General features: G+C 34.0%; 1 protein-coding gene across 2 annotated transcripts in view; it reads right to left on the bottom strand.

Annotated features, from left to right (window-relative positions):
* The window catches only part of Cnot4 (CCR4-NOT transcription complex subunit 4), a 51483-nt gene that overhangs the window by 34235 nt on the left and 2909 nt on the right, over positions 1-14339 (bottom strand). For both annotated transcript variants that reach the window (XM_071596074.1, XM_071596076.1), the window contains exons 3-9: positions 9408-9521; positions 9125-9274; positions 8663-8749; positions 8226-8415; positions 7802-8078; positions 4960-5117; positions 1037-1196 (exon numbers count right to left, since the gene is read on the bottom strand). In XM_071596074.1, coding sequence (XP_071452175.1) covers positions 1037-1196; positions 4960-5117; positions 7802-8078; positions 8226-8415; positions 8663-8749; positions 9125-9274; positions 9408-9521 — 1136 coding nt within the window. The remainder of the gene's footprint in view (positions 1-1036; positions 1197-4959; positions 5118-7801; positions 8079-8225; positions 8416-8662; positions 8750-9124; positions 9275-9407; positions 9522-14339) is intronic.

The raw sequence follows: 14339 nt of genomic DNA, 5'->3' as shown, positions 1-14339 counted from the left end.
GTGATTTGTGGGGGCACAAAGAAGCGAAGATTGAGAGCATTCCAATAATAACCACTGATGAGTCAAGGTAACACTTTTTTCAATTAGTGAATCAGCATGAGTTGGCAAGTAAGAGGAACCAGCTGGATCAAAACCAAAGGATTCAGGTTCAAGCTCTAGCCATCTCTTCCATACTTTTTTCTTTTACGCGATTATTCTTTTTGTAATTATTTTCTACCTTTAGCTACCTTTCCATTTGATGATTTAGGCTTTTGTACTATATATTAAAGGCCACTCTACCAGATTAGTTTTTATCAATTAATTTACTCCATTGTGGAATAAGCACCTGAATTATGAATACGCTGTATTTTTTAATGAGTAGGTGTGTATGCCTCTGCATAGAATTTACTTTTAATGTTGCACCTTGGAGATTCATATTTTAGGATGGACCAGGCTTAGAGAGATATTTCCCCATGTGAAATGATCCTGAATGCTTTGTAAGTGTGTGGAATAATGTGCTCACACTTACTCATTGCAAGTTTAGGAAGCTCTGAAAAAGAGGACTTTTTCTTCACATGTTGCAATCAAAGGGGAATATGAAAAAATAAGGATTGCAAAATTAATTTTAAGAAAACCTAACAAAAACATTAAAAATGAGAACTTAAATCTGAATTTACCTAAATGTATTAGTGATGCATCTTGGTTTTATATAAATTAGTGTATTAAGCAGAAGGTATAAAACATTGGATGCTGTGGACTAGCAAGTGAAGCAGCAATAAACACAACATATAAGCAATTATCACTGGTATAGCCCAAAGATTGCTCCTTAAGCTTATTGAGCCACAGAGGAAAAATTAGTTTTTAGACAAATTGAGGAATGACTTGCAAAATAACCTAGCCTTTCCCTCATGCAGAACACTAAACTTGAACATGCAACATGAATAATGAGTCAACAAAACAATCAATTTTAATATGACAGACTAAACTTCAAACACTCGGATAACAAATTAAGGATCAAAGCAGATTTGCATAACAGAGAAAAATTATGTTCACTTACCCTTTAGGAACATCATCTCCGGATGTGTGCCTTCTTCGTTGGCTATTGACATTGTTATTGTTACTATTACTACCATTTCCTCCCCCTTTACCTCCTCTTCGGTTACTACCTCCTGCTACCCTTTCCCCACCTCCCCCAGCCAAAATCACATTTGTACCACCTGAAAGAGAGAAAATGTAGACAATTATTTTCAAGTGCAAGAAATTCTCAATTGTTCAGACTCCTGATTAATGTGGACAGAATCTGGCAGTGAAGTATGGGTAATTTACTTCAGGGGTTCAAAGATGCCAACACTAGCAAACTGTGAAAGAGAATGTTTTTACATCTACTTTTTGCCAAAACTGATGGAAAATAAGAATATTATTTCACAAATGGCAATACTTAATATTTCAAGGGTATGTTTCATATTATGGAAAAATACCTGTAATAAAGCAAATTTAACTAGTAGCATCACATAATTATGTCCACAAAAGAAATAAAAGTTGAAGTTAACGAAGGCGATGAATTTTCTCAACATATTTGAAGGTCAGAATTACAATTCAAAGTTGGAATGCAGGGTGCAAAATAGGTATACACATTAATCCTAAAAAATATTTTAAACAATGCATAATTGCTCACTTCATCCAGTAATTAAAATTTCTACCACTTCATATCATGCATGGGAAGGCCCAGAAGTACCCGGTCTAACCTAGAGATTGTGGTAGTAGTTTGAAAAATATCACTGCAATAGAAAGTATGCAATCTATAAGGCATATGTTTCAAGTGTGAAGATGCTACATTGATTAGTATTTGCTGGGCAGCCATCAATAGTGAACGTTTTCAGTGATTGTGAAAATGGAGAAAATTGGTCATCGTTATGTGATACAATACTTTTATTTGAAAGGCCTCAGCCCAACAATATAAAAGCTGACCTGGATTCTACTCTGGGTGAGTCTGCTCCTTTGTTTACAACAGTAAAATATTGGGTAGCAGAGTTTAAATGAGGCCGTACAAGCTGTCAAGATGAGCATCCCATTGGTCGACCAAATGAGGTGACAACTCAAGAAATGGTGAAGAAAATTCACAAAGTGATACTGATGATTGTCGACTGAAAGTGCCCAAGCTATCAGACATAGTAGGTATTTCAAAAAGTGCGGTACACTGCATATTAAGAGAAAATTTGGACATGAGAAAGCTGTGTGCAGCATGGGTGCCGCGTTTGCTCACACTCAAACAAAACCAGTGTCATGAAGATGTTTAAATTGACTGTTTAGCAAATTTTCATAGCAACAAAGCCGAATTTTTGCCGTTTCATAACCATGAATGAATCATGGGTGCATTACCCGAGACCAAAGAACTATCAAAACAATGGATTCAAAAGAGGGAACAGACTCAAAAGAAGGCGAAGACCATTTCATCCGCAGGCAAGGTCATGGTGTTGGTTTTTTGGGATATGCGTGGGATAATTTTCATTGAGTATCTTGAAAAAGGTAAAACTATCAACGGCTAGTATTATGCAAAATTATTTCAAGGTTTGAGCAAAGAAATCAAGCAAAAGCGGCCGCATTTGGCTAAGAAGAAAGTGTTGTTTCACAGGACAATGCACCAGCAAATACGTTATTGCAATAGCCAAAATTCAAGAATTAAAGTTTGAATTGCTACCTCATGCACCCTATTTGCCAGATTTAGCCCCACTTGGATTATTTTCTGTTCACAAATTTGAAAAAATGGCTTGGTGGTCAAAGATTTCCAACTGTGAAGAAGTGATGCTGGCAGTTAATGGCTATTTTGAAGAGCAAGACAGTTCTTACTATAAAAAGAGTATCGAACTTATTGAACATTGCTGGGAAAAGTGCATAGAGCTAAAAGGAGATTATGTTGAAAGTTAAATACATTTTTTTCCAAAATTTTTGTATTGTCTTTGTTGGGTCGGGTACTTCTGGGATTACCCTCGTATTTCCTTTATCCCATCGTTTTAAACATGAATGATTGAATTCAATTCAATTCCATTCTTAGGCTTTTAATCTCAACGAAAGTCTTATTTTCTTTCAATATCAATTACTCAGCCTCAATCCAGAACTTTAAATCTCATTTAAAATCTCATCCTAAGATTTTAATGCCAAATCAAGCTGGCATTAGGATTTAACCAACGGGAAATCTTCACACAATTTTAGGGGTACAGTATGAATTATTTTTACCTGTGACACCATGAAAATACACTATGATTCATTTAATCATGATAACATCTTGAAGAAGCAAGCAAAAAAAGCTGAGTCATATTCATTTATAAACAATGAACTAAACTTGATTACAAATACTCCATTGGTCCAAAGAAGCTTGCAAACTCATCCCTGTATTATACTTCATTCTGTAGGGCTACAAAGTATTATCATTCAATCATATGTAAATGCATTATATGTTCAGTTGAGTAATTCAGCAACATTAACAAATATTATATGCACATGAGCATACTAAGGCAGATATTTGGGGCTTCCTTTCCATTAACTGCTGTCCTCATGGATGCAAGAAGTTCATTTCCCTTGCTATCAGACATTTTATTTGCAAAATCATTTACATCATGTCACGAGTGTATTTTTTGCAAAATCAGAGGAAGAAAGAGGATGAAAAAGACAATAACGGAACAGGTTGTCTTGAAACATGGCATGCACATATTTTATAAATTCAGTTGACATACTGAATGAAAGAAAATAGAATGCCTTGGTACCACCATAAAATATAATCTTCTTCAAACAAAATTCTCAAGGAAACCAGAAAGGCCATTAAGAAAATGAGGTTTCCTATTTAAGGGAGGTTCCATGAGAAGTGGAGAGATGAGATTATGCTAGGGAGAAGGTTGAAACAGAGGTATGAATAAGCAGTGATTAATTTCTGAGTGCCTTAATGACAGAGGTCTGCTCTTCAAACAAATCCTATGATTCTAGTTTTTTTTAAATCCGTGGACCAACTGCACCAAAACCTGCACTGAATGTCAGAGAAAAAGTTCCGCAGTTCTAGAAACCAACCAAGTTGGCAGTTCACTATCCTCTCCATGAGAAACTAATGCAACATACGTTAAGAAGCATCACCCTAATGCGGCAATTGTTACATGAGCTACAAATTTATATAATGATAATGCTGTATTGCATTTTAGCAATATTTTGAAGAGTCGAAAAAGACAAATTTATCTCGACATTCACCAAGAGAAAAAGAATTAGTTATGTGACATAAATAATAAACTAATTATTTTAATGCATTTTTTCTACAAATCTAATTTGCATTTCAGGTTGGTTCAATATACAATAGAGGAAGAAGGGTAGACTATAATTCTCTATTGCATCAAATATTGAGAAGTATCACCCTAATAAGACTGGCTATGCGCACTAAAAATTACATAATGATACTGTTGCATTTTCAAAAAACTGATGAGTTGGTAAAAACAAATGCCTATTGGTAGATTTCTAGTAAAAATGAATTATAAATGTATCATAATAATTAACAAACTATTTTGAAAGTTTTTTTTGTGCGAATCAAATTCACATTCCTAGTGGTTTCATTCCACAATAGAAGAGAAGGTGAACATGAAAATGATCCTAAATAATGTCCAAATAATTTTCTTTGAATAAACCTTGTGCAAAATTTATTTTCTTTCGGTATGGAAAACATTATCGTATATTACATTACTTCATATGGAAAAAAAAGATTCACAAAATGAGTTTTGTGTTTTACGAGAAAGGTTGTGAGATGGATCATGCTCGTATTACGAGGTTCTAATGCAATGGGTGCATATTATAATCAGAAACTTATAATAAAAAATATATTATCAAGATGTATAAATCAATAATCTTGTTGCTTTCACTTACTCTAATGTTAACTGATAATCAATTTTGTTAAATGACTAATAAAAGAGCATCAAATATCTTTCACAAAAAATAAGCATGACTTACTGTTGCCATTAGAAGACCATGCTGATGACTGCTGTTGGGAAAGGTTTTGATGTGGAGGATGATGCTGGTTTAGTATATTGGGGGCAGCACCAAGGCATTGGATACTCTGCTGCTGCAGACTCTGGGATGGAGGTGAGCACGATGACCCACCTAGTTTTCTACAGGAAAATAATTTTATACTTATATGAATTCAGTTTTCCTTCAACTTAAATTCAATCTTTTAAATTTCATATAAAATAATACTAAATTTGTCATTTCACAGAGAAAAATAAACTTAAATATAAAGATAAATTATGTCATTCTAGGACCTTGTATTATAGCTTTATAGGGAGAAATAAAGGGGGCATTACACTTGAAATATTTTCAAGGTATTATTTTGATGGAATGGAGATTTTTATATCCATTAAGCTATTGACTTAAATGGACCTCATAATTAAAACACTTAACATTTATGTGTTGGCTTCAATTAGCTAGAAATTTTCAGCAGATAGTACAAATCACACTTCACAGGAAATAGCAGAGAAAAAGTCCACAATGCTTTAAAAAAGAAAAGAAATTGCAACCACAGTTTTTAACAAAAAATCTTTTACAAGAAAATTAATTACTCTTATAAACAAACTCAGCTTTGTTACATGAAATATTTCTGATATGCCATGAAATATCTCACAACTGCTTATAAGGAATGAAATGAAACACTTGTGATAGCTATAATATTACTCTTCAGGTGCCTCAGCCACAGAAAAGCTTTTCCATAGAAAAAAATGTATCCAAGCACCATGCCAAGAAGGTTCCTAGACAATATACACAACATACTCTGGGATATGATAGATTGAGATTCAAAATGCTTTCATGCAGGAACTGGTACAGCTTGATCTTACGTTCCTATCAACAACACATTCAAAGGATGGAGCACATCCTTTAAAAAATTCGAATTATTCAATCTACCATTTTCCATTTCCTTAATTTAGCAGCCATAACTCTTATAGCTATGCTATTTGCACTCTTCCTTGTGTCCTTTATTAAGTTCTTATCATTAAATAGACTTCATCTCTTGCTATTTATTCACAGACAAATTTTAATTTTGGACACCTGTCAAACACAGATGAGGCAATCAAAATATGCAACTCACTATTATTTAAATGGCTATAATTGGGATTTGAACTAATGTATGCGCTACCAAGACAAAAGCATAATCAAGGTACAACCTTCTTTACTTTTAATCTACAAATATTTTTCATAAATTAACAGTTTAAGTCGACACTGTTTTTCTTTTTTGGGTTTAACAGCATACAAAAAGTTAAATTATATTATTGTTGGGAAGAACTTTCTTTCTAAGCAAGTGACTTGATATTTTTACTTTTCACTCTTTCACTGAACATAATTATTTTCTAAAAATGGAGATTTTACACTCAGTTCAATCATAGATTAAGAGGAAATATGTTTCTAATAACAGGAGGTGTACTACTGATTGTGATGCAGAAGCCAGTCTATTTTGTATCACTTAGTCCCACAATTTAAGCCAGTTGATGGCATCAATCCATTAAAAGCTTTTTAAACATGAAAGTTCATTACTCATTTTACTCACCATGTCTTTCATTTTCAGTCTATTACAGCAAATGAAAAGGATACATGGCAGTTATCTAACCATAGTTAGAGGAATGAGAAAATATTGTATGGCATCCCTAATTTAATCACTCCCTAGACTTCCATTCAACCTGAGCAGACTAGTAATGTCTTTATCCCTATTGAATTGACATGGTGCAAAACTCAATTTCCAGATGAATTATTAAATACCTACATTTTGTAAACATTATTTCAATTATAATTATTGCATAATAATTACATTATTAGACCTGTATGATTCTTAATCCATATCATTAAGCTAGCCCAAATCTTTCATTTTTACAAATTAGCACCCAGTAATCAACAGGGAACTATTAATCTTCATGTTGCCATAGAGTTCTGTCTTTACTTAAAAGTAAATGCAAATCTAACCATTGATGACATTCACTAAATGGTTAATCTACTTAATATAACAATGCATCTTTAACAGTAGATAATTTGCACAAATTTAGAATTTAATGGTTAATTACAAACATTATATTTAATTAAATTTTAATAATTTTTTGTATAGCATGGTAACATAGTTGTTGAAGCAACATGATAAGCATCGAGTATTTGAAAAGTGCTAGGCATGGTGAAGGAAGAGAGGAGAAACTGTTTGGAAGAGAAGGAAAAGAGGAGCAATTGGTGAAGAAGAGAGGAGTTGGAGAAATTGCTAATCGATTGTGATTGGCCATGAGTTTTGTAATCTGTGGTATAGGGGGGGGGGGGGAGAATGATGACTAAGTGAGGAAGAGGTAAGAATAGGATGGGTGTGTTCAATGGAATAATGGAATGAAGGGAGGAAGTATATAGGATTGAAGATGGGCTTATTGTAGTATTAGATGTCAGCTTGTGTTTGGTTATGATAGTCGAAGAAATGTAATTTTGCACCTTTGTTTAGTTTGACCAAAACCTGTCCTAATCGGTAGAACACCAATAATAATAGTAATAGTAATGGCATAAATGTAAGTTTTATACCACTCAATGGCAATGGAGAAACAGTCTAAGCATAGCAGTATTTTGGCATCAGTGAATAGATTTATTTAATGGAATCAAGCATCCATAGTTATAAATATTTGTCTTCACACTCTAGCTATATTTTCATGGATTAGATTATTTTTTACTAATACTCTTTTACATTAGTAAGGCATATGAAAATTACCCAATATTTACATTAACTCTATCGGACAATTTTTACAAGAGAGAAATGAGAGTAAAAATATTTTTCGATACTTACTTTCCTTCCTTGCAATTGATGTGATTATGGGTCAGGGAGGCTGGAGGAATTGAAGAGGCAGATGAACCGGATGACAGTGATATAGAAGAAGATGATGAAGATGACGAAGATGAAGGAGAGGCAGAGGAAGGTGAAGGTGAAGAAGTTAGGTGGTTGGAAAGGGGAGCTGTAGAAGTTGGTGCTGAAGACACATTTAACTGTTCGTGCAGCTTACGTTCATACTCAGTATGTTTTCCCTGTTGCATTTCTTCCTTAGTAAAGCTGGCCTCTCGATCGCCTGTCAAATCAAAACAGATTGAATATCATAACAAGCTAATAATGGATGTCAACAAATGCAATTATCTGTCGATGTCTAAAAAGGATGCCATAAAGAAAGGCAGTCTGGACATTTCATTGAAAATTTTCCAGGAATTTAATGGCTCACCTAGTTCATGGAGATACATGCAGTCTGGTTTAGGGCATGACAAGCCTTTCATAAAATGGGCACAATATTTAGTGGTGCCTAAGGAAGCCTTTAGCGGGCGGCCATCCATCACAACAGATGAAACAGCTTGTATAGCTCGAAGAGCTTCTTCTGCCCTAGAATATGTCACATATGCACTGGCACTTGGGCCCTATAAATGAAAGCATAACTATAATAAGGAAAATACATAAACTCAACTATGTAATTATTATAAGCTCATTTAAAATTACACAAGGATAAAGTGACCTTTTTCACAACAGTAAAAATATGACAGCAAGATTTTCACCTAATAAGCAGGCATAGAAAATATAATAGAAAACAAAAATCAATTGGGACATTTACCAAGTATGTATACGCAACATTTTAGGATATAACACTAAAATTAACGCAGAAATTACCTGAGAACCAGCATATGAAGTGCTTTGATTTATCACAACTTTGTGGATTTTCCCATACTTCCCAAAATAGTCGTACTTTTTCAAAACCTGAAATTAAGATAATTTCCAATTGATAAATTCATTAACATTAACTTGCATGAAATATAGAATGTGAGAGAACTTCAATTAAAACACTACAAAATAGGGAATGTGGATGTAATTTCATACATTTTGATTTTGAAATAATAGAGGTAATTGATTACTATACATTTGATATTATTCCCTTTCATTCTCATCTTTGCACAGGCAGGGTATAAACAGTAAGTATTTGGACTTTTATTTTAAATTTTAGTAAAAGACAATAAGAATAACATAGCAACAACATATTGTAGAACAGTAATCATATCTATCTCTCTAAGGATAACATTACAGATTGCTTCTATTAAAATGATACTAGAAAAACACATTCAAGATGTAACTTACCTCAGGATCTGCTAACCGAAGAGGTAGACCAACAACAAATACTAAGTTACTTTGCACCACACGAACGTTAGCTAAATGCCGCCTTCCTTCAGAAAGTTTATTCTTTCTCCGAGAATCTCGCTGCCGTTTTTCAGCCTTCAATTTTGCTATCTAAAAGACAAATAATGTGCTAGTTAAATAAGCTTTAAAAAGGAAATACTTAACTATGGAGCATATATTTATTTTTAAATGAACTAAATGTGAAGAACCAGCAACATGAATTGAGCAGTAAAAGCATACATACCTCCTCCTGAGTCAATGGCTTGAAGTCAGCTGGATCCTCTGGATATGCTTTCCGACATGCTGGACAAAGCCCATTTTCATCCGTCCGAATTCGATGCCAGCAGAACCTACAAATCTGGAAGAGGACAAGTTGTATTTGAACTAAAGTTAGTAAAAATGTTTCAGTCTAGTATTCCAAAGGAAATATTTATGTCACCAGAAGGCCATGATAGCATAAAAATATCAGCAATCAATACAACACTAGGATTTATGGGAAAGCTTACAGTTAAGATAGAAGATGGAAAAGAATCATCATTTTATACATCATGGAGGGATGAGGGAAACATGGATCAGCTAATGAATGATTTAGTGTCCTCTAAAAGGCATTACTATGTAGCTTGCCATTCTCCAAATCCATAGCAGTGTTTAATAGTTTTGAGGTCAATCTTTTATTTTACTATAATCCACACATGACAATTAATTTGATATATCTATAAAAAGCATATATACAATAAATAATACATAATCAAAAGCCACCTAACAGGCTCCTAATTCAGAATGTTTAAATGCTTGCCAGATAGGGAATCTTATTCATACAGAATTTAGGAATTCCATCATTTGATGAAACTCATTAAGCATACCATAGTTCTATAAAACCTAAATATATCAGTACTATATTTGTAAATATCTCGCAGAAGATGCTAGATTGTAATTTTATATATCCACTAAATGGTGAAAATGATACATCCTTGCTAATCTGAACCAAAGTTGTCTCTTAAAACCAATTTAATCTGGACAGACTGACCATGCATTGCACTGTAATGGACTATTTTAATTTATAATGTTAAATATACCTCTTTAACAAAAGAAAGTTTAGGAGATAACCATGACAACATTTTCTATAGCTCCTATAATTAGTTTGAATAAAATATTACAAAGAGAAGAATGACCTTGAACTAATGTCATGACATGAAAAATTTGTTTGTTCACAAACAAACCAAAAACAGCTATAAGGGTCTTTCTTAATAGGTTCAATTCATATAAAAAATCAAATAAATGACGCTGGACAGCATAATAGAACCTACAATTAAAACAGGATTAAGTGAGGAGGGAATGAAGAAAACTGATTATTCAGTGAAGTGATAATCACAGAGTGAAATGAAGATGTTGCCAGGGAGAAGAGCTTAAGGTAACTAATCCTAGGGAATTGCACAAATAAGGGATGCAGCAGATTAGGGACTTCATTGGAAAATGAACAGACAACATTTATGGTGTGCCCAAGACTTATACTGAGAGTAGGGCAGGTTGGGAAAGATCCTTTCATGAAGCAGGATAAGAATTTCATGTCAGAGGCCCATTGAACAGCTTGTCGTAAAGATAAAATATGCAATATTTTATACAATCCTATACTCAATAATAAGGTAAGATTTTACAGAGACTCCAATACCTAAGCTATAATTACTACAGTTTCCTCATTAAATTATTACATATTTGTATTGTATGTGTTGTGTCCAGCTTGCTTAGCCATCATAATGTTGGTAGATACATAGTCTGGATACTTTTAAAAATCTCCCTCAAGTTCGAATTCAAAAAGTTCAACTCTCAAGCCTTCCCCCTTACAGCACATTCAAATCTTTATCCCAGTCATATTTAATTTGGATAATTTTATAATTCCTTAACACTGAGCAAGATGAGAAAAATTAGTTTTATACTAATATTAAAATAACTTTAAAATATACACAAGACAGGGATAACATTAAAAATATTAAGTTGCCTTTATTATGATTACATGTCATCTAATTATGCTAATTTGGCAGTTATCATGATTAATTAATCTCACCACAATGATTATTTTAAAAGGTGTGGCAGAGTCATTATGGGAGGAAACCAGCAGCTGAGGTCATTTGTGCCATTGAGGATAGGAGGGTAACTTGTTAGAGGTAGGATATTCAGGAAATGAAGGATGGGTGGAAAGAAACCCAATGACATATTCTTAACAAAAGGCACTCAATTTAACATCTTATCCAATGGATGGCACACACCACTTGCCAAAGTGCCTTCCACATAACACCCCAAGTATGAACTGGGATTACACTGAATAACCCTCCCAACACCGGGATTTGACCCTGGACCCTTACGGTGACAAGCCAGCACACTAGGCACTGCACCGACTGTATCCCTCTATTTATAAAAGCAATCAATTAAAATTACATTTGAGATGATGCTGATTACATCAATGATTAATTTAAGAATATCGCAGTCTTGAATTATTAATTCTTGATTTTGAAAGTAATTTGTAACTAATTACATTTGAATAGTAAACAGCCCTAAAAATTAATACACCTGCAAACTATGTGATGAAATATACATGAAAAACTGTGCTAATGAATAAGAACTTCAAACATCTTTGTTGGCAAAAGTGATATGTATAAGACGCAACAATTCAGAGTACGAGATTATAAATTGACAAAATATACCAATATCAATGTTGCAGTGATCACATGATATAATGAACCAACATTTAAGCTACAGATAACCCGTGTAGCATTACTATACTTCTCAAGTATCCTGGGGAAAAGGAGTATGAAATTGAAATGGTACTTGTTTTCACAGCACTCACTTAACTGATATCCTAGCAGTATAATCATTAGAGAAGGCTGACTTCAAAGATATCCACAGGAACCAATTAATCATATTAAAACCTGGTTGTTAAGTGATAAAACTGTAATAAATTTTTACAGCATTAATGGAAAAAGTTCTTTGATATCAACATTCCAGTCAACTAGGTAACATACGAGGGTGATCTGAAAAGTTCTCTGCCTGATGATGAAAATTATTTTAAAAATTTTTTTCCCCAAAATAATCACCTTTAATATTGATACATTTCATCTGGTGGTGTTCCGGTGCCATTATCCCACCTCAATAGGGTTCTTTCAAAAGTGCCATGAAGTACTTATCTACAACTGTCGCAATTGCTTATTGATTGGAGGTTAAACATTGACCAGTGAGGAAACTGGAGTTTATGGAAGAAGTGGAATTACAAGAGAGCCAAATCCAGGGAACAGGGTGAATGTTCCAGCACTTCATAGTGAATATCCCTCAATTTTCCCATCACCAAGACACTTTTGAGGCCAGGTGCATTGTCTGGATGGAAAATAATTTTTTTCTTGGCAGGACAGTTCTGTTATCATTAACTTTGCACCTTGTTTTTTTAGAAGATTAGACTAATAATCCCCACTTATTGCTTTACCATTTACAAGATAGATGATCAACAATTCCTTTTGCATCCCAAAAAACTAATTCTATGACCTTCCCGCTGTCAAAATGTGGACATGGAAAGATGTGTTCTGAGTCATTGCCTGTAATAACTGTATGTTCATATTGGGCAGGGAGGGTTAATATTGAGCTGTACAAGGGGGGGGGACCCAGCATATGTACCCAGCCTGACCTAGAGTTGGCGGTAGTAGCTTGAAAAATATCACTGTATTAGAAGTAACAAAGCAAAGAAATCAAGCAAAAGCGGCCGCATTTGGCTAAAAAGAAAGTGTTGTTTCATCAAGACAATTCACCAGTTCAGAAATCCATTACTAATCGCCAATATTCATGAATTTCAGATGGAGTTGTTACCTCATGCACCCTATTTGCCAAATTAAGCCTCCCTCAGATTATTTTCTGTTCGCAAATTTGAAAAAATGGCTCGGTGGTCAAAGATTTTCCAACCGTGAAGAAGTGATGTCGACAGTTAATGGCAATTTTGAGGAACAAGACAGTTCTTATTATAAAAAGGGTAACAAACTTATTGAAAATCGCTGGAAAAGTGTATGTAGCTGAACGGAGATTATGTTGAAAAATAAATACATTTTTTTCCAAAAGTTTTGTGCTTTCTTTGTTGGGTCGGGTACTTTTGGGATTACCCACCTATTGCAGGGCGAGGGGGATGATCAAAAGCAAAAAGGAATGAAAAACGTGGAGAAATGGCCTGAGGGCAGCATCCATATATATGTTTGCAGATTCTTTTTTTGAAATATGGTACTAAATTAAATGATCTACTATTGAAATAAAGTTGTTGTTAATGATTTTGTCCACCCCTGACTGGCACTTTGCCTCGACTACTGTGGTAAGGTAACTGGGATAAGTTACATGAAATGGATAAAACTAAAAATATTGGGGGTAATGAAAATCTCAGGGGGGGAAAGGAAAATTGAACTCCTATTTGGCGCAAACTCTAGCCACACCATAGCTCTTCACTTCATCAGCTGATGAGAGACCACCTTATTTGCCTATAGATATGGGGATGGTAGTTGAGTAAGGTATTCAATTTACATACCATACCAACCAGTTTGAAACCTGGCGACTTAGCATGATCCCAACTTTAGCCAAGTAGTAAGGTTTTTAGGTACCATGTCTTTCTGTAAAACTGCAGGTGATAAAAGGAAAGGAAATGACCCTCCTGGCCCCTTATAAAAGGATTTCTCATACCATGTGATGTTGGGAGTATAACTGTTTAAATGGTTCTTATTAATATCTAATAATTTAAGCAAAAATAAAATTTGGTAAAAATCACACGAAGGACAAATTAGTATTATTCAATAACTTCAATTTGTTCAAGCGGGCAGACATTGACACAATTCACAAAGAGACATCACATTTGATCATTTATTGAGAAACCATAATGATAAAATGCCACCTTATGACTACACTTTCATTTACAAAATAAAATGTAAAATCTGTCAACATTCATATAACAATCATAATATTCAAGAATACTTTGTGCACCTTCAGAAGTCATTTTGCTCAATCAGTGTTTGCTAAATGCATCTTTTTTTAAACTGTTCACCACATCACTCCAAAGGATGCAACTTTACTCAAATCAGATGAAACCTTCAAACTTAATGCTTCAAACAACCCTAAAATCTAACGGATCATGAGAAAATGATTAGCAAAACAATTGATA

This window comes from Hetaerina americana, unplaced genomic scaffold, assembly GCF_022747635.1.
Source record: "Hetaerina americana unplaced genomic scaffold, ioHetAmer1.1.p SCAF_74, whole genome shotgun sequence".
Lineage (NCBI taxonomy): Eukaryota > Metazoa > Arthropoda > Insecta > Odonata > Calopterygidae > Hetaerina > Hetaerina americana.
This window is presented reverse-complemented; position numbering and strand designations above follow the sequence as displayed.